The 22,702-nt window shown below is 41.3% G+C and overlaps 1 protein-coding gene across 3 annotated transcripts in view; it reads left to right on the plus strand.

Moving 5' to 3' along the window:
- Positions 1-22,702, plus strand: part of CLRN3 (clarin 3) — a 31,457-nt gene that overhangs the window by 674 nt on the left and 8,081 nt on the right. Inside the window, exons 2-3 of one of the 3 annotated variants that reach the window (XM_055245610.2) lie at positions 3,587-3,694; positions 15,416-15,665. In XM_055245610.2, the coding sequence (XP_055101585.1) occupies positions 15,437-15,665 (229 nt within the window). In that variant the 5' untranslated portion in view covers positions 3,587-3,694; positions 15,416-15,436. Of the gene's footprint in view, positions 1-3,579; positions 3,695-15,415; positions 15,666-22,702 lie in introns of those variants that run through there. The other 2 variants (XM_063616665.1, XM_055245620.2) reach the window with 2 other exon arrangements.

Here is a 22,702-nt window from a genome sequence, read left to right on the forward strand (position 1 = left end):
GGTAGGGGCCCAGCTCATTAGGCTTATGAATGAATGAATGAATGAATGAATGGGAAGAAAGTGGCACTTAGGGTGTGTTACCCCACATTGCACCGATTGCCAGCCGACAACTCTTAGCATACTTGAGTCCTGTTTAGACAGAGCTACAGACCCCAAAGGCTGCAGAGCAATGGGCGCCTCCTGGCAGAGGCCACCCGCAGGTGATTTGCCCAGAGTGGGACTTCCCCTCTACAGGGGCCAGAGAGCTGCGAAACCAGTGGAGAACTTGAGCTCCACCTTCCTGCCCTGCCCTGCCCATTTGTGTCCCTGGGGGCCTTGTCTAGCCCCAAAGCTTTAAACACCATCCTTATGGGAATGACTCTAAACAGCACCACTGTGGGACCCTCTCCTCCAAGCTCAGCTCCTCTTGGCTGTCTCCTGCTGTCTCAGACCTGCCTCTTGCTCTTACTTAGTTTCTCTGCAGTCGTCCCTGTCCCTGCCTCCATGTCCCACCTCCAGCCCACCTCCCAGAGGGCCCAAGTCCACTTCCCACCGTCTTCTCCATGCATCTTGCCCTTTCCTCTCACTGCCTGCACCCCTCCAAAGCCTGCAGTGGCTCCCCAGCTTCGACCCACTCTCCCAGATGATCCATTCTTCACACTTGGTCCCAGGCACCTCACAAAGTGTAAACCGGGTCCTGCTAGCCCCCTGCTTAAAAGCCTTCAGGAAGATTAAAACCCAAACTCCCGCGAGGCTCTGCCGGACTTCCCTGGCTGCTCTGAGCCTCTCACCCCTGCCTGCTGGGCTCCAACCACGGCTCCTTTCTCTCAGTGCCAGAGCCAAGCTCCTTCCTGCCTGGGGCTCCTCCAACCAGTGCACCTGGTTCCTTCTTACTGGTGGCTTCCGGAAGATCACCCTGCACCCATCTCTTCTGCCACTCTCTTCCACATCCTCCATCACAGTTTGGAATTACTTGTGGGTTTATTTGCTCCTTTGGTGTCTGTCATGCCCTCTTCTCCTACTCCCAGGGCTGTAAGCTCCAGCAGCCTAGGCTCTGCTGATCTCCATGGCTTCTCAGACTCAAGCTCCTAAAGCAAACTCAGTAGCCAGGAGGTGCTCAGTGAAGGCGTCCGGGCTGTCAGAGCAGAGGAGGATGGGGCCCAGTCAGCAGCAGCGGACAGCCCGGTCACCTCGGAGCCCAGCAGGGTGGGTGGCTCCCTCCTGAGTGCACTTCCAAGGAACAGCCCAGGCTGAGATGGGGCCAGGTAGCCCATGACGTCACCAGGCTTTGGATTTTTCTGCTGTCGTGGTCTGCAGAGTCAGGCTTATGTACATGAAGGCCATAATTACAAAGCTCTGCTAAGCACAGTTTTGCTTGTTAACGCTGCAGGGCTGAGGAGGCAGAGACTGTGAGCTAAGAAGACAGAAACAAGTTGCCTTTGTCAGACATCTGCTGTTGGAAAGTGAACAGCCTTGATAACATGATGGGGAGGCAGATGGCTCTTCTTTCCTCATAATATCTTCTCTGCTGGACCCCAAAAATTCTCAACTCTTTCTGAAGTCTACAGACATTCATCATTGTCACACAGAAGCGTGTTGTCAGAAGTGTTTGTGCCAGGGCCCTGTTGGTTACCACAGGGAAGCCCTTCATCCTTCTTCACCATCTTCATTTTGCCTCTCATAGGCTCAAGGTCCCTGTTGACATCAGAGTCATTTCCCCTATCCTCCTGCCAGGCTTTGAGGAACTCATCCGCCTCTTGCACTCCTGAACACCTCACCACCCTCATCTTTTAGGGCCCTTCTTGAATCCACAGAGTCCTCTTCAGCTCCCTGGCACACTGGCTGCCTGATCCTGTCTCAGGCCTCTCCGTGGCTGGCCTCCTGCCCACTCTCCCCAGGCCTCCCCTACACCCAACCATTTAGCCTCTTTCCTCTAAAACACAGCTTGAGTCAGTGCTCCTGCGATTATTGATATTAACTGCAATTACTTGTCTTGTCTTCTACTTTACTTGAGGACTGGGCCTTTGGGTTTCTCTGCAGAAACTCAGATACTGCCCATCATGCTTAGAGGGCCCAATAGATGTCAATTAAAATTAAAATGCTGAGGCCAGGAATACTGTCTAGGAGGATAAGAAAAAAAAAAGGCAAAATCAATGTGTGGAAACCAAATAAGAAGTTGCTTTTAAACATCATACAGAAACATTCTCATAAAGTTATTCAACCTTAGGAGGAAAAAAAGCAGGTCTTGATCATCGATTGGCTGTGTGGCAGAGCAAGGAAGGAAAAACTGAGTGATACGGTTTGGCGACATCCCCACCCAAGTCTCATCTTGAATTGTAGTTCCCATAGTCCTCATGTGTTGTGGGAGGGACCCTATGGGAGGCAACTGAATCATGGGGGCCGGTTTTTCCCATACTATTCTCATGATAGTGAATAAATCTCACGAGATTTGATGGTTTTATAAAGGGCAGTTCTCTTTATAAAGGGAACATGCTCTCTTGCCTGCCACCATGTAAGATGTGCCTTTGCTCCTCCTTTGTCTTCTGCCATGATTGTGAGGCCTTCCCAGCCATATGGAACTGTGAGTCCATTAAACCTCTTTCCTTTGTAAATTACCCAGTCTCAGGTATGTCTGAATGGACTAATACACTGAGACAACACCAGAGTCCTTCAATAATTTTGTTCAGGACCTGTTCCCACCAAGAGGTAACTTTTAGTAACCACAGTCAGAATGGTTACTCTGATCTCTAGGATGTACTAGATTGAATAACAAATGGGTTCAGAACTATCTATTTTTACATTACCCAACTATTCTTCCCTCTCCTCCTCTTTTTCCAAGTTATGCCCAAGTGTTAACAATTACTGAAATCAAGAGGACAGATCTTTTTGCTGGAAGATTCCTCTACTCACCTAGAAAAAAACAATAATTAGGCCCTCCCCCAGATCCTTACCACATTTGAACTCTTTGTTTTTTTCTTGAATTGCTTTTCACTGATGAAGAGTACACATGTATTGTACAGATCTTAAGGGATATGCCAATGAGTAAATACAAGTGTATAAACTAGTGAAATGCATACCTGTCTCAAGACAGTAAACATTTCCATCATTCTAGAAAGTTCTTTGATGTCTCTTCCCCCAATAGAATCTCCCCACTCTTGCCAAAGATGGCTATTATTCTGAAATCTATCAACATAGGTAGTGTTACCTGCTCTGTATCTTCATATAAATGGAATCACGTAGTATCTTATTTCTAATTTCTTTTAGGCAGCAAACTCTTTTTGAGATTCATCCTTTATTGCTTATTATCAGTAGTTTTGGTGATGTACTCTTTTCCTCTAGTTGATTTTAAAATCTTCTCCTTATCATTGTTTTCAAGAAATTTGATTAAAACGTGTCTTGGTGTTGCTTTATTTTATTTTATGTATTTATTCATTGAGATGGGGTCTTTTACTGTCACCCAGGCTAGAGTGCAGTGGTGTGATCATAGGTCACTGCAATCTTGAACTCCTGGGCTCAAGAAGTCCTCCTGCCTCAGCCTCCTGAGTAGCTGGGACTACAGGCATGCACCACCATGACCAGCTAATTTTTAATTTTTTTTTTTTTGTAGAGACAAAATTGCCCAGGCTGGTCCTGAACCCGCAGGCTCAAGCTATCCTCCCACCTTGGCCTCCCAAAGTGCTGAGATGATAGACATAAACCACTGCACCTGCCATTGGTATGGTTTTCCTTGTGTCTGTTTTCTCGGGATTACTTGAGTTTCTTGTTTTATAAATTTATAGTTTTTATCAAATTTGGGAAATTTTCAGCCACTATTTCGTTAAAAATATTTTCCCCTTCCTGTCCTTCTTGGACTGCAATGGATGTACGTGGTATCTCCAAATATTGTCTCACAAGGTTACTGAGGCTTTTAACATTTTTAAGCCTTTTTTCTTGTAGGTGTTTTAGTTTAGATGGTTTCTATTGCTAAGTTTTAAAATTGACTGATCTTTTCTTCTGCAATGCTTAATCTTCTGTTAAGTCCATCCAGTGATTTCTTTTTTATTTCTGTTATGTATTTTTAGGTAATAGACTTTTCATTTTGTTATTTTAAAAATAATTTTTATTTCTCTAATGAGGTCCTCATATGGTTATTTATTATATTCATGTTGTCTTTTAAATCTTTGGATATATTTAAAATAGCACTTCTAGGCCACTTAATTATTCCCAGTTGTTTGCTTTTCTTTTTTCTTCTTTTTTTTTTTTTTTTTTGAAACAGAGTTTCACTGTGTTGCCCAGGCTGGAGTGCCATGGCACGATCTTGGTTCACTGCAACCTCTGCTTCCCAGACTCAAGCGATTCTCCAGCCTCAGCCTCTGGAGTAACTGGTACTACAGGCATAAACCGTCATGCCTGGCTAATTGTTTTTTTTTGTAATTTTTGTTTAAACAGCATTTGGCCATGTTATCTGGGCCAGTCTCGAACTCTTGAGCTCACAACGATCTGCCCACCTCAGCTTCCCAAAGTGCTGGGTTTGCAGACGTGAGCCACTGCGTGTCCCAGTTGTTTTCTAACACAAAATGCTACAAGAATAGCCTTGTTCATGTGTCATTTCACACATATGAGGGTATGATTGAATCTTAACTTCTTGGTCACCGAGTACAGGTGAACAATATATCATTGTGTATGTTTGTATAATTGTTTTGGGGACAGTTATCACATTGTCAAATGCATAAGGATGAGGGCAGGTGACCATTCCATGCACAGTGGCAAAAGTCATTTATTATTTCTCTTCTTCTGTGATTAAGAAAAATTGATTCAATTTACAAAATAAACTGATGTCTGTAAATTAGAGTTGTTTTCACTGGAAGGCCAAATAATAAAATAATCCAGCACCTTCCATGGCCTGCTTCAGATGATTTCATAATGCATTGAATACCCTTGTGTTCCTCACTCAAAAAGTCATAGGACTTTCAGAAATATTTACACTTTGGCAAAAGGATATTTTCCTCGAACTTGAGAAATTATAAGACCTATGACATAATTTCTTTATTCCTCACAGTGAAATTCGTGTCAATAATCCACAGAACATTATCACTGGTGGGATGATTTATTAATCACCTTTTTTCTACCTGGTATATAATTTCAGTTTGCTCTTGGAATTGAGGAAAAAGTTGATAATGAGACATAATACAGCACTGAGGAGAGCTCTCCTAAAAATGAGATACAGATATTTATTTCTTAGCGGTTACTAAAGCACAATAGAAATTTAGTTTTTAAATATTTCATTTCCTAAAGCATGGCAGTGTTAAGAAAGGTTTTACGTATAAAAAAATTGCCTGTAATGGAAAAGTGTGATCGTCTTGAGGCAATTTTTCTACTTAAATGATCCCAAAGTACATATAAACTACATATGTTTTATGATGAAAGTATACATGTACATGAATTCATAGTTAAAAATAGTAAAATAAATCCTGTTATATATTCTGGAACTTCATGTGCTGTAAGGTATGTATTTGTAATTTTTAAAAAATCACTGATGTGTAGTGAGCTTTATGAAAAGTAGAAGAAATCGTCAGCCTCAAACTGTAGTTAAAAACAAAACAAAACATAAAACAGTTTCCCCAGTGCATTCTAGCAACGCAGAAGGTCATTTTCTTTCTTCGTATCAGCTAGGCCAGGGTTTTCCAAAGTAAGATTCTATTGGGAGTAGTGTATGTGGAGGGATGTCAGAGATGATTGTAGATAGTACAAGGATGGCCACTTCTCATTTCACATATAAATTGCATATTTATTTTCATTATATTAGAAAAATATTGAGACATCACTCAAGATTTTATTACAGCTAAGCTAATGTAGATAGTGTCATGGTCAATTAATTTATAAAAAATTAATTTAGAGAAAATTATTAAGGAAATAACATTAGAGGTGATAGTCATAGATGGCAAAAATTGCAACAGTGGAACTGAAATGACTGAGTTATGGGAAATCCTGAGCTAGGGCGACCTCCCAGCCTCTGGTAGCAACCTGCATTCCAGATTTTGGTCTTTCTTTCCTCCTTTCTATGAGGCCTTCGTGTTCTAGACGTTTTCAACTTGAAGAGGCCCCTTCATCACAGGCTCTGACATCACCTTCCTCTTATGCACATCCAGACTCAGTCTGCCCTAGCCCATCCCTTATAAAGTTCCTGTTCCTGGACAGAGTCTCAGGCTGCCTCTTACTCTGAGCAGAGGGACAAGATAGTCCCCATTGCCATGCATGCCCTGTGCCATTTCCAAGCCTAGTTAGAAAAGGCCCTTGACTGCGTGGAGATTCTGATTAGCCAAGAGCTGATGGAAGAAAGACCACCGATTCTGCCTCCCTAAACTCAGAATGAATCAGCAGTAATCCTAATTACAACACAACAAGACCTCTCCCTGCTTCTGTCCAGCTCTAGGTGTGGGGGTGTGTGGCAGCATTAGAGCAAGTAAAATGCTGAGAGATTTCTGGGGGAGAGGCATATGATTCTTTCTTGTAATAAACTTGAAGCTGAGAGAATAAAAGTTCTGAATGAGGATCCAAGTCCATGAACTTGGGAGCAGAGCCAAGAGAAACGCAACCCAGAGATGGAGAAAGAGCAACATGATGTCCTGGAGACCTTCTTGGAAGCCCTGCATCATGTCACATGAGAGGTTTCCCTTACCCCGAACTTCTGTGAGCTTAAGCTAATCTGACTTACATGTTTTGTCAAAGGTCTGTATACTTTTTTCCCTCCTGGATGTATTTAGAAAAAAAATGATAGAAAACCATCCAGCCAAAGAGTGATGCATGGAGAAGCTAAGATAAATTAGCCCCAGGTAAGGTAAGAAGGATGTCAGGGGAACTCACTAATCATGGATTCGTGTAAACCAATAGTTGGATAGAACTGCTCATGTTGAACTCAGCAAGATGAAAAGAAATACCCTGGGATCTACCCAAACATAGCAGAAGAAAAGAAAAACATCCAATCCAATGGGCTCTACACCAACATAGCAGAAGAAAAGAAAAGAAAGGGTAAGCACACCTCAGGCTGGAAAAACATCCAATCCAATGGGCAGAAGCAGTTTCTTCTGCATGTATTATGCTATATAAGAACTTACTTATAATAACAAAGATTCAATTACACAAGGGACTAATAATGAGATATAAAACAACAGAGATAAGTTAATAGAAAACAAATTGAGACTCCAAGCCATATAACTTAAGATTTAATACATAAGTTAGAAAAAATTTTAGCTAAAAATGAGTTATCATTGTGGAAGAAAGTTACAGTGAATAGACAGCAAAAACATAAAGGGAATAAAGCAATTAGAAGAGGGTGAATAGTGGATATGAAGGTCAAAGATCACCCAACACAAGAATAACTGGTGTGTCTGCAGGTAAAATTTCAACAAGTGGAACACATAATTTAGAAATATGACACAGAAAAATGTTTCTGTAATAAACTGAATATGCACACTGAAAAGAGAAACTACATGAAAGGAGAATAAAATGAATCAGAATAATCTAAACAAAATTTAGGTGGATATGGCTGCACTTTACAAACAGACTCTTATAACCATGCTATCAGAGTAACTCAGTCACATACAGAGAGAAAAAATATGGCTGGCCTCAGACTTTTCAACAGCAACGTTCAGTGCAAAAAGGCAATAAAGTGGTAGCTACAAAATTCTAAGGGAAAGAAAGTGTGGCAGCCATGTGGTCATTCAACGAAGGCTTGACTACCTCCCTGGACTATGATGGAATAAGAAGGGCCCCCTATAGTCTCATAAAATTAATGAGACAGAAGATGATATATAAAGGAATGGCTTCTATAATAGACATTGGACATCAGGCAGCACAGGTCCATGATTCCTGAGATAAAAGAAACAAATGAAGTCAGACTGACAATTGCGCCAGGAGGTTTTCAAGGAGGAAATTTCCAGGCTGTGGTGCAGAAGGGGAAACCAAAGAAGCCAATGGTCTTCTGCAGTTGAATAGAAAGAAACCAAGGTTTGAGGAGGCCAAAGTGCTAGGATTGGTGGTGGGTGCTGGAGAGGAGAGAGCTACAGAGGGAAGCGTAGAAATCTAGAGGGATCCCTGGAATCATTAAATGAGTGCTGAGGCACACACCTCAGAGGAAGCTACGGAGACCAGGAAAGGAGCCATGGCAAAGCCGAGTGACAAACAATTCCTGGAGCTTACAAAGAACTGGAAAGAATGATCTCTTAATATAGAATCTAGAAAGAGACCCACACAGATGTTATCATCTGATTTTCAAAGAAGACGCCAAGGCAGTTCATCAGGGAAGGGATAATCTTTTCAAGAAACCAAGCTGGGACAACACCCTAGCCACATGCATAAAAATGAACCTCAGCTCTTACCTCATATCATATACAAAAATTGACTCAAAATAGACCATAACCTTAAATATAAGACCTAAAAGCATAAAATTTCTAGAACAAAACATAGGAAAATAAATATTTGTGCTCTTGGGTTAGGCAAAAATTTCTTAAATATAACATTTAAACCATATGCCATAAAATGAAAAAATTGGTAAGTTAGACTTCACCAAATTTTAAAAATTTTGCTCTTCAATGATGCTGTTAAGGAAATGAAAAAACAACCCAGATACTGGGACAAAATGGTTGCAAGACATATAACTAACAAATATATGATATATGTAAAACATATCTAATAAATATTGCCTCTTGAGGATAAAATATAAAGAATTCTTACAACTCCACAAAAAGAAGACAAGTCAATAAGAAAATGGACAAAAGATGTGAACAGAGGCTTCTCCAAGGAAAGTATATGCGTGGCAAACAAACACATACAAAGATGTCCAACATCATTAGTATTAGCAAAATGCAAATAAAAACCACAGTGAGATATCAGGAAACACTCATTATAATGCCAGATTTTGAAGGACTTATAATAGCAAGTGCTGGTGAGGATATGGAGCAAATGAAACTATCATACATAACTTGTGGGAATGCACAGTAGAACAGCCACTTGAGAAATCAGTCTGTCAGTTTCTTAAAATGCTAAATATACACTTACCATGTTCCAGTAATATCTTTCTTATTTATTTACGCAAGAAAAAGGAATCAGATATCCACACGTATACTTGTACTCGAATGCATAACAGCTTTATTCTTAACAAATATAATATATCAATGTAACTTGAGTCTACCAAAATGTCCATCAACTGCTGAGTGGATAAACAAATGTGTGTATCTATATCTAGATTAATCTAAAAAATAGTCAGATACAGAAGACTACTTACTATAATATACCATTTTTATGAAATTCTAGAAAAGCCAAAACTATAGTGACAGAAAAGCAAACCATAGAATTGTAACTTAAAGCAATATTACATATAAAATAACAAAATTTTCCAGTGCTATAGAAAAAAGGGCTTTCTCATACATTTATGTTGGGATTATGAATTGCAAGCCAGTTTGGGGCCAATTTGTATTTAATATAATAAATCTAAAAATGTCTATCTGAGTCAGCAATTCTCCTGAGATTTATTTTAAGGATATAGTTAATGATCTGTATTTAAGCAAATTTATATAAGCAAAAAACTTAGTAATATCCAAAATGGCCAAAATAAAATATTGTTAAATAAATGATGGTAAATCCATTAAACGGAACAGCATAGAGTGACAAAAAATGTTTTAAACATTTATAAACATTGATTATAAATTGTCTACAAATAAAATCTCAATAAAACCCTAAGAGTAGATATATTTTAAGATCACATTCTTTGATTAAAATTGTAGAAAACTAGAAACAAATAAACAAAATAGAAATAATGCTATCATACAATTATCTTACAAACTTTGTCCTCAACAAACAGGAAATAAAAAATGCAATTTCAAGATGTTAAATGCCAATTAACATATGTAAAAACCTATGGAACCTAGCCAAAGATATATATATATTAAGAGAAAAATATTCATGGTTTTAAATATTTTATTAATGCAAAAACAAAATAATTAAGAAAATAAAATATTCATTTCAGAAAATTAGAAGAGGAAAAGTGAAATAAAAGACAGCAACAGAATAGCAGCAAAGATAACATTTAATATTAGAAAAAAACCCAGGAAATGAACAGATATGCAGTAAGGAGCAGAGAAGACAATAGAAATTCTAGTTCCAGTACTTTCCTGAGTTCTCATTGTCACCTCACCTTGGGTAATGCAAAATAATCCTACATCTTTAAAAAAAAAAAATCACTTTTCTGTTTCACACAAACTTGAGTTGGTTTTTATATGTAAATAGCCTTAATAACTTTGGAGTTGGGATACCAAATCCTGAAAGTATAAAGCATAAGACTGAAATATTCGGTTACATAGACATTTTTAACTTGAGCCAGCAAAATATCTACGCATATGTTTAAAATGTATAAATGTATAAATATGATTGAAATGCAAATAACAAAATGAATATATATATTCAATGAATATATTTCAGTATACATATATATATCCACAAGATACACAGAACTGACAAAAGTTTACTATCTTTACTGTACAAAAAATCATGAATAAAAAACCTCTCTATGTAATGAATGAGCCAACATCATAAACAGAAAACTGTGTCAGTAAAAATACACATAGGTAATAAGCTTATTAGAGTATAGTAACTCTAACTGACATGTAAAAATCAAATAATGCCAACAAGCTACTTCTTATCTCCCAGCTTGTGAAAGATTAAAAATACTAGCAATACTATGCTGTGAGGAAGCTGTGGAAATTGGGGACTCTAATACAAAATGCTGTTGGTAGGAATTTAAATTGGGACACACTTTCAACTGGTGTACACATATTTTTGTTGACTCAACAATTCTCCTTCTCAGAATTTATCTCAAGGAAATACCTAGAATGGTTAGCAAGGTCGAACATAAAAGGAGTATCACCACATCAGGGGTACAGCAGTGAAAAGCTAGAAACGACCTCAATGTCCACCAAAAAGGGTTCGTAGAAATAATTTGTGCTTGCTTTGTGCAATGGTAAATGTGATCTATTGACATGAAAGGATTGCCATGGCAAGTTGTTGAAATTTTTATGACGCAGATTATAAAATAGAACATAGAGTAGGACTCAGTTTTATTATAAATGTGTGCATGGTGCTACACCAAATGTTTGTCTCCTCTGAAACTCGTATTGGTGAGTTTCACTGTGGCAGTATGGAAAGTTGCCACTTTTATGAGGCAATAGAGTTATGAAGGCCCTGCCATCATGAATGCATTAATTATTTCATGGACTAATGGATTAATGGATCAATGGGTTTTCTCCGGAGTGGGACTGGTGGCTTTATAAGAAGAGGAAGAGAAACCTGAGCTAGCACTGTCAGCCCACTTGCTATCTGGCCACCATGATGCCCTGTGCCGCCACAGGACTCAGAATCCTCACTAGCATGAAGGCCCTCACCAGATGCAGCCCCTTCAGCTTGGACTCCTCAGCCTTTAGAACTGTAAGAAATAAATTTCTGTTCTTTATAAATCACCCAGCCTCAGGTCTTCAGTTACAGCAGCAGGAAACTAAGACATAAAGCTATATGCAAGTCTTTGCCCAACTATGAACCAATTACTTCTTCTAGGATAAATTATTTATTATATTTACTTTCTTCTTTATTCTTGCCAGTTCCATTTGAATACATTTTTGTAATGGGCCTATGTAATACAGAATACAATAATAAATACGAAATTATTTTCCACACTAAGAATAAGGCCAGAAGGAACTAACTACTGAAATTCTGTCCCACCCTTTACAAGTGTGGTCAAAATAAATAGACTTAAATGGAAAAAAAATAGTAAGTTTTCCCAATAATATACTTATTTTGAGGTTGTAGGAAAGTGTGCACCTTCACTGTGTTAAGGGCATGGCAGGTGACTGGTATCTTTTTCTAATGAGCAGCTGGGCAATGTGTAGCAACAGCTTCAGTAACATTCACAGACTTTGACTCACTTCTAGAAGTCTAAGCAAGGAAATAATCAGAGACATGGACAAAGGTTTATGCATAAGGATGTTCATGCATTGTCCTTCCTTAATCATAATTTTAAAATAGAAACAACGTAAGTGTCCACAGCAGTAGAGTATGTGTGTACATATCTCCAATAATTTATTGAACAAATGTTTGCTGAGTGTCTTCTCTGGGCCAGGCTCTTTGAGAGTCCCTGGAATCCAGTGGTACACAAAACAAACATGTCCAGATGACATGATTGTATATCTAGAAAACCCCATTGTCTCAGCCCAAAATCTCCTTAAGCTGATTAGCAACTTCAGCAAAGTCTCAGGATACAAAATTAATGTACAAAAATCACAAGCATTCTTGTACACCAATAACAGACAAACAGAGAGCCAAATCATGAGTGAACTCCCATTCACAATTGCTTCAAAGAGAATAAAATACCTAGGAATCCAACTTACCAGGGATGTGAAGGACCTCTTCAAGGAGAACTACAAACCACTGCTCAATGAAATAAAAGAGGATACAAACAAATGGAAGAACATTCCATGCTTATGGGTTGGAAGAATCAATATCGTGAAAATGGCCATACTGCCCAAGGTAATTTATAGATTCAATGCCATCCCCATCAAGCTACCAATGACTTTCTTCACAGAATTGGAAAAAACTACTTTAAAGTTCATATGGAACCAAAAAAGAGCCCGCATCGCCAAGTCAATCCTAAGCCAAAAGAACAAAGCTGGAGGCATCACGCTACCTGACTTTAAACTATACTACAAGGCTACAGTAACCAAAACAGCATGGTACTGGTACCACAACAGAGACATAGATCAATGGAACAGAACAGAGCCCTCAGAAATGATGCCGCATAGCTACAACTATCTGATCTTTGACAAACCTGACAAAAACAAGAAATGGGGAAAGGATTCCCTATTTAATAAATGGTGCTGGGAAAACTGGCTAGCCATATGTAGAAAGCTGCAACTGGATCCCTTCCTTACACCTTATACAAAAATTAATTCAAGATGGATTAAAGACTTATATGTTAGACCTAAAACCATTAAAATCCTACAAGAAAACCTAGGCAATACCATTCAGGACATAGGCGTGGGCAAGGACTTCATGTCTAAAACACCAAAAGCAATGGCAACAAAAGCCAAAATCGACAAATGGGGTCTCATTAAACTAAAGAGCTTCTGCACAGCAAAAGAAACTATCATCAGAGTGAACAGGCAACCTACACAATGGGAGAAAATTTTTGCAACCTACTCATCTGACAAAGGGCTAATATCCAGAATCTACATTGAACTCAAACAAATTTACAAGAAAAAAACAAACAACCCCATCAAAAAGTGGGCAGAGGACATGAACAGACACTTCTCAAAAGAAGACATTTATGCAGCCAAAAAACACATGAAGAAATGCTCCTCATCACTGGCCATCAGAGAAATGCAAATCAAAACCACAGTGAGATACCATCTCACACCAGTTAGAATGGCCATCATTAAAAAATCAGGAAACAACAGGTGCTGGAGAGGATGTGGAGAAATAGGAACACTTTTACACTGTTGGTGGGACTGTAAACTAGTTCAACCATTGTGGAAGTCAGTGTGGCGATTCCTCAGGGATCTCGAACTAGAAATACCATTTGACCCAGCCATCCCATTACTGGGTATATACCCAAAGGACTATAAATCATGCTGCTATAAAGACACATGCACACGTATGTTTATTGCGGCACTATTCACAATAGCAAAGAGTTGGAACCAACCCAAATGTCCAACAACGATAGACTGGATTAAGAAAATGTGGCACATATACACCATGGAATACTATGCAGCCATAAAAAATGATGAGTTCGTGTCCTTTGTAGGGACATGGATGAAACTGGAAAACATCATTCTCAGTAAACTATCGCAAGGACAAAAAACCAAACACCGCATGTTCTCACTCATAGGTGGGAATTGAACAATGAGAACTCATGGACACAGGAAGGGGAACATCACGCTCCGGGGACTGTTGTGGGGTGGGGGGAGGGGGGAGGGACAGCATTAGGAGATACACCTAATGCTAAATGACGAATTAATGGGTGCAGGAAATCAACATGGCACATGGATACATATGTAACAAACCTGCACATTGTGCACATGTACCCTAAAACCCTAAAGTATAATAAAAAAAAAAAAAAAAAAAAAAAACAAACATGTCCACCTCCTGGAGCATGTCATCTAGTTACCGTAACGGAAAAGACAGATGATCAGCCAATTCCACAAATAAGTTACGTGTTAATGAAGAAAAGTAAAGGATGAAGTAATTGTGTTGTTTTGCCATTAAAAGTAAATGTAACTTTCAATGGCAAAAACCACAATTACATTTGCACCAACTTAATACGATATTACTAAATAATCAAAGAATACAGTAAAAAGCAGTATGGAAAACATGCTACGAATGTCTATTTATCATCTAAAGAAATGATCTTTTCGCTAAGTGGGAGAGTTTTTTGAAAGTCCAGAAATGACCATTTATAAACTATTTACCACTCAACAGAGTGGATACAGATATAATGACCAAAAGCAAGAATGTTCAGAACCATCTCTATCAGAGTACTAAAAAATGATAAAGATGAAACGTTTCAAGATATAATTTAAATAATATGCAAATATGATCCAATTTGGAAGACGAAATTTGAAAGCCATACCTCTCTGATAAAGTCTAAAAATAGAGAGGTATAAAACATAAGGAGGTGTAAGCTTTTCTCTTTGCACTCCACAGTACATTTGACAAAGGCTTACCCTCCTTAGGATTTCCTCGTGGAACAATTCTAAGAGTCAAATCACTAACGAGTAAAGAAACTGAGCAATGCACAGCAAAAACTTCAGAAAAATCCAGACTTTGTCAAACTTCTAGAAGTCTAAGCAAGGAAATAAGTGGAGATATGAACAAAGGTTTATGCCTAAAGATATTTGTGTGTTCTTTCTCAAACATAATTGTGAAATTGAAACAACATAAATGTCCACAATAGTGAAGTATATGTTTACATATTTCCAATAATTCTTGGAGGTGTTGGGGTTTCATGTTGTTGTCTGCTAGACTCAGCAACGCTTTGGGAATACAGATCCTCCACGCCCTATTATTCAGGAATTCTACTCTTGTCATGATATGGTAGGCTAAACTTGCTCCCATGACACTTGGCCAAGGATTATAAATTAATTGCGTGATTGAGGAAGTCCCTGGGAAGACCATGCCCACCCCTTGTTCACGTTGGTTGGCTGTAACCATAGCAGCCTCTTACTCCAGACCAAAGTTCAGCTACTGTTAATTTTATGGCCATGTTCAGAGTTCAATGTCCATTAGCATAACCCTTCCTCAGGAAGAGTGAGATTTTATATTTGACAACAAAGTGTTAGATTCCATTTCTAAATACTAGACTTCAAAAGATAAGGTCCAAAAGTGTTGTAAGAAAATATTCATTTTTTTGTCCTAGAGAACTTATTTTCCTGTGAAAATGCCTACCACAAAGAAGACACTGATGTTCTTATCAAGCTTTTTCACCAGCCTTGGGTCCTTCATTGTAATTTGCTCTATTCTTGGGACACAAGCATGGATCACCAGTACAATTGCTGTTAGAGACTCTGCTTCAAATGGGAGCATTTTCATCACTTACGGACTTTTTCATGGGGAGAGTAATCAAGAATTGAGTCACGGACTTGCAGAACCAAAGAAAAAGTTTGCAGGTAAATGATAAACTAATTTGAATGGATATAGTGAGATTGAATTAAGGTTTATGTCATTCTATATTTGGGCCAAATAACCATTCAAAAATAATTTCTTTGTAAGTTTTGGGTTAGGCTGAAGATACAAGCCTAACTCATAATTTTGGAAATTTGCCATGTCATTATTTGAGCTTCCTCGGTTCTGCTTGTGTCTATTAATACAATAGTCTGTATCATTCTAGCAGTGGCTGTATTTAAATAATACCTACCAAGTTGACTGACAAGTAAATAAGTAAAAACATGTGGCATCAATATGGCATTGAATAGCCAGTAGGAACACATGTTTTAACTGTATTGACTGGCTTTTTAGTTGGAGCCACAGCTTCTGTCTAGAACTTCGCAAGTGGCATCTATGCAGGAAAGAGTAAAATGGAAAATTTATTATCTCTATTTCTCAAGTTCATTTCTTTAACTGATTTTAATTTACCTCCAAAATATCTAATCGTTGGAAATATTAAATTTCCATTAATTTATTAATTGTATATTTGATAGGAATTCCTAAACTTTTTTTTCTGATTTCTTATATAATAATGCCCTCCTCTCAATGGAAGGAAAATTAAAAGTTCATTGAGAATAGTAAGTTGATTTAGCTACTTATTTGACTTTTGAGGTTCGATACCTACCTTCACGTTTTCTAAATTTAAAAACATTCGTAAATTATGTAACACATTAAATGGACTTTGTTTTGAACAATGTTGTATGCAAGTATTATACAGGCATTATTGGGTATCACACAGTCATTACCCTTTGACTTATAAATACGCATCATTTTCTACCTTATACACATGTAATGTTTAGTCCTTGTGTAATGCATGAAGAAGTTTGAGTCCTAGACACTAGCTCTAAGTTCTAGCTCTAGTGTGTTTATGACTTTGTTAATGAAACTATTTTCTTAAATCCAAAGCAACCTGGTTATGTTCCAAGTTACACATTTGTCCTTTAGATGTTAGCAAAAGCAGCGTCTCCCCTGGCATTGCCATGGCCTTTCAGGGACCTCTCCTCTGGTGTCAACCTCAGCTTCCCATAAGGATGGGGAACATTGGCTTTACAGCAACTTTCAAAGACTCAGTCATGCTTTCAGTTATGTGAATAGCATTTTCAAAACCAAAAACTGCCCTGAAGCCTCAGACACATTTAAAAAATTTTAAGTAAGAGACAAAACCTACAAGTCTTTTTGGTTTCCATATGGTGTCTGTTTGGAACCAGTTGATTTCCAATTTGAGATAAATGGCTTCAAAGAAAGCATCAACTATCTCTATGCACGGAGACTCACAGAAGGCCAGGATGGGTCAGGACCTGGCTCTAAAGCCCTGTGTGCATGCAGGTGAGCATGGTGATGTCAGGGGACGTGAGCATGGTGATGTCAGGAGACCACAGCAGGCACTTGTCAAGGAGAGCCCTGAAAGGGCCCAGGGCCAGGTAGGTGTGGCAGCCCAGGTGGGAGCACAGCCAGGCAGAGTATTTGCCTTCCCTTTGGTGGATCTCTACTTTCAGTCTTTGTTACTGGGGAGCCACATTCAGACCTTCCCCAAGTCACTGCCCAACCTCCTGGTGCTGAAGAAGGTGAACCACCACCCAATTAATGAAGGGGCTGCACTGTCAACTCTGGTTGACACCTAAGGACCTCTCAGAGCCTAGGGGGTCTTCATTGCCAATGATTGTAATAATCGTTGGGCTTGAACACCTGTAAGCAGTTTTCTCAGACAGGGGAAAGCCATGTTACTGGAATCTTCAACTTGCAGTGTTCAGCTGCTAACGATCCCGGGATGCTTCCCCTGGGAGCAGCCCTGCAGTGTGCACAGTGAGACAGGCGTGCTGTCCTGTGGTTTCTCATGGCCACCTGGGGCTTCCTTCAAATCAGAAACCAACCATTGGCAGCACAATCAAATCTGTATAAATGCCCCTTTCTTGCCCAGCAGTGGTGGACTGACTGTTCCAGTTGAGAAGTTAACCATATCAGCTTCTTGGCTAGGGTGAGGTCACATCAAGAGTCCCCCAAGAGTAATAATTATTGCAAGCCTCTGCTGTATTTCTGCATGGTATTTATTATATTGAGCCAATTTTGACTGTAGATTTTGAAATGAAATAGCAGAAGGAAGCAATGACGGCTGATTTCAAAGTGCCAAAATAATTCAGCCAACATTGGCCCATCTGTGGGGAAAATCGTCCTTCAGACCTGGTAAGGAAATCCTCCAGTGTGTAACTGGAGGGTGCAGGCAGCTCAGGCTGACCGGCTGCATCCTAGTTGGCCCAACATCCAGATGAAAAGTGACAGGTCCTGTATGTCCACCTGTGAGCAGGTTGTCTTTGCTACTCCCAAAGTTCTGGAGATCTAATTTCTGTTCAAAAAAACTTCCCTGAGCAGCTGCTGCATGTATAAGGGGCTCAGGATACTGAAAGGAATTGCATGTGGTTCCTGGCCTTGGAGGGCCCACCACCCAGTGTGAGAAAGACTCTTCCTCAGTTAAAATGAGTGCCCTGCACTCACTGCTGGAGCATGGTGTGTGCAGTTCTGCATGGAAGCAAGGTGGTTGGGGGAAATGCATGTCTGCAAAGCCCTGTCGGAGGACAGAATCCTGAAAAATGAGCTGCTAGGAGGTGTAAGCTCACACTGTGGACACCCACCTCCTTCGCGGTTCTGGGTCTTGGGTGCCATGTAAAAAGAAGTCATTCCTTTAACTCTGTGTTTTGAAAATGTGGTCAGGGTCCCGGAAGCACAATGTGCTCTGTTTCCTCACACTGGCAATCATGGCAAAATGAGTCATTCACATTTAGGACATGGAATTCCTGTGAATGTTATTTCAATATTACTCAGCCTATGCACTGACCAGAACGTATTTTTTACAGAATCATTTTGACAGGAAAAGTTTTTATGATAGTTTTGTTGTTGTTGTTGTTTTGTTTGTTTTTTCATCACCCGGGCCGCTTCACACCCAGACTGGAGTGCAGTGGCGCCATCTCGGCTCACTGCAATTTTCACCTCCTGAGTTCAAGCAATTCTCGTGCCTCAGCCTGCCTAGTAGCTGGGATTACAGGAATGCACGAGCACACCCGGCTAATTTTTGTATTTTTAGTAGAGACAGGGTTTCACCATGTTGGCCAGGCTGGTCTCAAACTCCTGACCTCGAGTGATCCGCACACTTCGGCCTCCCAAAGTGCTGGAATTACAGGCATGAACCACTGCGCCCGGCAAGATTTTTCTTTTCTTTTTAGAGACAGCGTCTTGCTTTGTCGCCCAGTCTGGAGTGCAGTGGTGCGATCACAGCTCACTGCAGCCTCTACCTCCTGGGCTCAAGAGATCTTCCTGCCTCAGCTTCTGGTGTAGCTGGGATCACAGGCACGCACCACCATACCCAACCACTTTTCTTATGTTTTGTAGAGACAGGGTGTCACCAGCCCAGGATGGACTTTATTATGAGAGATATTTCTCCTCATGTGACACTGCACTTTTTGTTCTCGGTTCCAAGAACAGTCTGGTTTGCAGACTTGTGGGACTTTGAGCAGTCACGTTGCCTACAGCGGAAGGTAGAATCACCTGGGATGCGGGTGAGGCATCCCCACCCTGGACCAAATGAATAGCAATCTCCGCGGGGCGAGGCCCTGACCTGCTCGTTTTTAAAAAATCTTCCCAGGTGATCCTAATTCAGTGTGGACAACAACCAGCTTCCACCAAGGCCAGGCACTAGATTGACAGGCATCGCTGTACTGGGTATTGTTTTTCAAGTCCTTTGGATGTGGCCTGCTTGAAGTTAAATTAATTTATTGGCAAAAGCTCTGGACAACCTTGCAAAGGAAGCAAGGCAGACTGAGGGAAAGCTCGGCTCCCAGCTGGCCTTTGAGTGCTGCGTCCGAGTCAGGATCCACTGCAGCTGGCGGGAGTCTCTCCCCATCTGGCACTCCCCCGCCCGCTAGTCTCTTTTCTCCACCAACCTCCATGTGTTCTCAGGGAGCTCAACATTGCACCATTAGCCCAGGCTAAAAATAATTAGAAAAATAAACCTGCTGCAGAAACGAATGAATTGCAAAGAGAAGAACAAGTGAAGTTTATTTCTCCAGAATTCATGAAGAGCCCCCACCTTAACTACTCCTACCCTGTCCACATAAGGAGATTCTCCCGGAGAGCAGGTTCATCATCTGCCCCCAGAGATATAATCACACTATGATGGGGAGAGTAGAGAGGACAAACAGGGTGCCCTCCCAGGCTCAGGCCACTTCTCCCCAAGGAACCCTGGCAACTTTCTGAGAGGCTGAGGCAGCAGCCTGGGCTCCCTGGGAAAGCTGTCAGGCCACACTTGGAGATCTGTTGATCGAATGAGCTCCTCCCACGGGCACTGGGAGCTGCCCTGTTCAGGCTCCCTGGTGACCAGGTGCTTACGGAGGGAGTCACGGTAATTCCCACCCAACCACTCACAAAGCCACGGGCTCTCCCTTGATGTCCGAGGACTTACAGAAAACTAGAACTCAAAAGGCAGATGGCAAGTGGGGCCTGAAGGGTTACATTTCCCTGCGTGGGGAGCCCAGATGTCCGGATGGCTCTCATGGGCGCCCATTATCCACTGCCCAGCAGCACGTTTCTGCCTCCCAGCTGCGGGATCTGCAGGCCAGGCGCTCTTCTCTTTGGCCACGTCGTTCTTGGCTCTTTCCTGGGGCAATTAGCGCCAATTGTGAGGTGGCTTTCCTGATTCACACGCTTGCCCCCTAAAAGGAAGAAAAAGAACGGAATGTGTTTGCTAATTTTGCAGGCAGAGAGCAGCTGTCAGATGCTGTGGAAGTTTATTGTTATTTCATTCTTGATAACTTTCCCTGAATTTTCAGCTTGTATTGTCTAAGTTCTGAGCCAGGAGCTGGAGTGGAGATACAGCTATCAGACCTGTGTGGCAGGAAATTCAGAAAGCCGGAAAATAATTTTAAAATGCAGCAGTTAGAATCAAGATGAATTGTTACCTTAATACACAGAAAATATGAGTCAACAGGCCCCAAATGACTCCCTTTTGAAAAATCACATCATTAGATCTTACCAAAAGTCACAAACAAAACTAAATTCAATAGTCACTTTCTAATTTACTCTGAAAAAAACAAACAAACAAAAAAAAGGAATGTGAACCATTTACCAGTGAATACCCAAAAACAGCTTTTACTAAGTGTGTAAAGCAGAAAAATACTGCAAGCCACTTCAGAGGCCTTGGACACAGCTCCTTTTTTGCTAAGGAGTGAGTTCATTTAGCCCCCAGCAAACTTTGGGATAGATCCTGGAGTTTCCCTTTTAGCGTCCAGGAGGAGCTGGCGAGTGCAGAATGGGAAGTGATTCCCTCTTATGGTGACTCAGCAGTGATTCACCTGCAGCCTCTGACTTGACCCCCTGAACAGGTGTGTCCTATGTGCTGTAGCTTTTTTCCTTCTCTCTTCCGGTGTCACCCTCTATTACTTTCAAAACAACTGTGTGCTAAATTCTAGTGATATTAATCCCCCAAAGGCTGCACCTCCACAGTGAGCAATAGGCAGAGGCAAGAAATTTCACCTGAGGTCGGGGATGGAAAAGGTCCCAGCCCAGGTGGCCACATCCCACTCACGCAGAAGGCAGGCCCAGCAGGCCCCACCCATCCCCACCCAGGCTATAGACAGTGGCTGGCGTGACCCATGCCCCGCTAGAGCCCTTCCCTGGGATGCATAGCCCAAGACTATGCTGAGAATTTCACCACGCTCTATGGGTTATTAGCAGAAATTGCAAAATAGTCCAGTCACCATTGAGCACAAGTAGGCTGTACCCACAGTCCCCAGTTCCACTTGAGGAGCAGGGTGGTGAAGTCATCGTCTTCAGGCCACTGAGCTGAGTCTTGCCCAGTCTTCTCCTGGTCTGCTCCCTTATCCCAGGGGTTTTCAAGGGACATGCGGCCATGCCGACCGCTGTGAGGCATATCCACATTGCCTTCCTCCTGCCCTTTTCTCTCTCCTCCCCTTTGCTTTCCTGCACTTTCTCACTCTCCCTTGCAGCCAGAGCCCTTGGGTTACCTGTCATTACTGCTTCTGGGGCTTCTCCCACTCCTGGTCTAGGAGGCCCCACCCCAAGACCCGCACCACTCGGGATGCCCGCTCTCTCTGGATAGGGGTCTTTACCACAGGACCCTTTTGCCAGCAGCGCCTGAGGCTGTGTCTCAGGCACCCGATTGCAAGCTGCTGGCCACATCTCCTTCATGCCCACTCTCTGTTCAACAGGAGGAAACTTTTCTTCCTCATGGAACACTGCTGATTAAAAAGCCAAAAAAGAAAACAATAGTGAACAAATAGAATTAAGAGGTTCAAAAATGGAGTGAAGATGTCCTCCCGTCCAAGGGGAGTGTCGGGTCTCGTTGGGAGCCCCGTGTCTATCTGGCCATGTGTGGTGGCCTGTAATCGCAGCACTGTGGGAGGCCAAGGAGGGAGGATCACTTGAGCTCAGGAATTGGAGACCAGCCTGGGTAACATAGTGAGATCCTGTCCCTACAGAAAATTTTTTAAAAGGCCGGGCATGGGGGCTCACACCTGTAATCCCAGCACTTTGGTAGGCCAAGGTGGGCAGATTACCTGAGGTTGGGAGTTCGAGACCAGCCTGACCAACATGGATAAACCCCATCTCTACTAAAAATACAAAATTAGCCGGGCGCGGTGGTGCATGCTTGTAATCCCAGCTACTTGGAAGGCTGAGGAAGGACAATTGCTTGAACCCGGGAGGTGGAGGTTGGGGTGAGCCGAGACTGCACCATTGCACTCCAGCCTGGGCAACAAGAGTGAAACTCCAACTCAAAAAAAAAAAAAAAAAAATTAAAAAAATTAGCTGAGCGTGGTCGTGGTGACACATCCTGTAGTTCCAGCTACTCTGGAGGCTGAGGCAGGAGGATTCTTTGCTTGAACTCGGGAGATCAAGACTGCAGTGAGCGATGATCTTGCCACTGCACTCCAGTCTGGGTGACAGAGCAAGACCCTGTCTCCAAAAACAGAAGAAAAAGAGAGAAAGAGAAATA

This window comes from Symphalangus syndactylus, chromosome 2 (assembly GCF_028878055.3).
Source record: "Symphalangus syndactylus isolate Jambi chromosome 2, NHGRI_mSymSyn1-v2.1_pri, whole genome shotgun sequence".
Taxonomy (NCBI): domain Eukaryota; kingdom Metazoa; phylum Chordata; class Mammalia; order Primates; family Hylobatidae; genus Symphalangus; species Symphalangus syndactylus.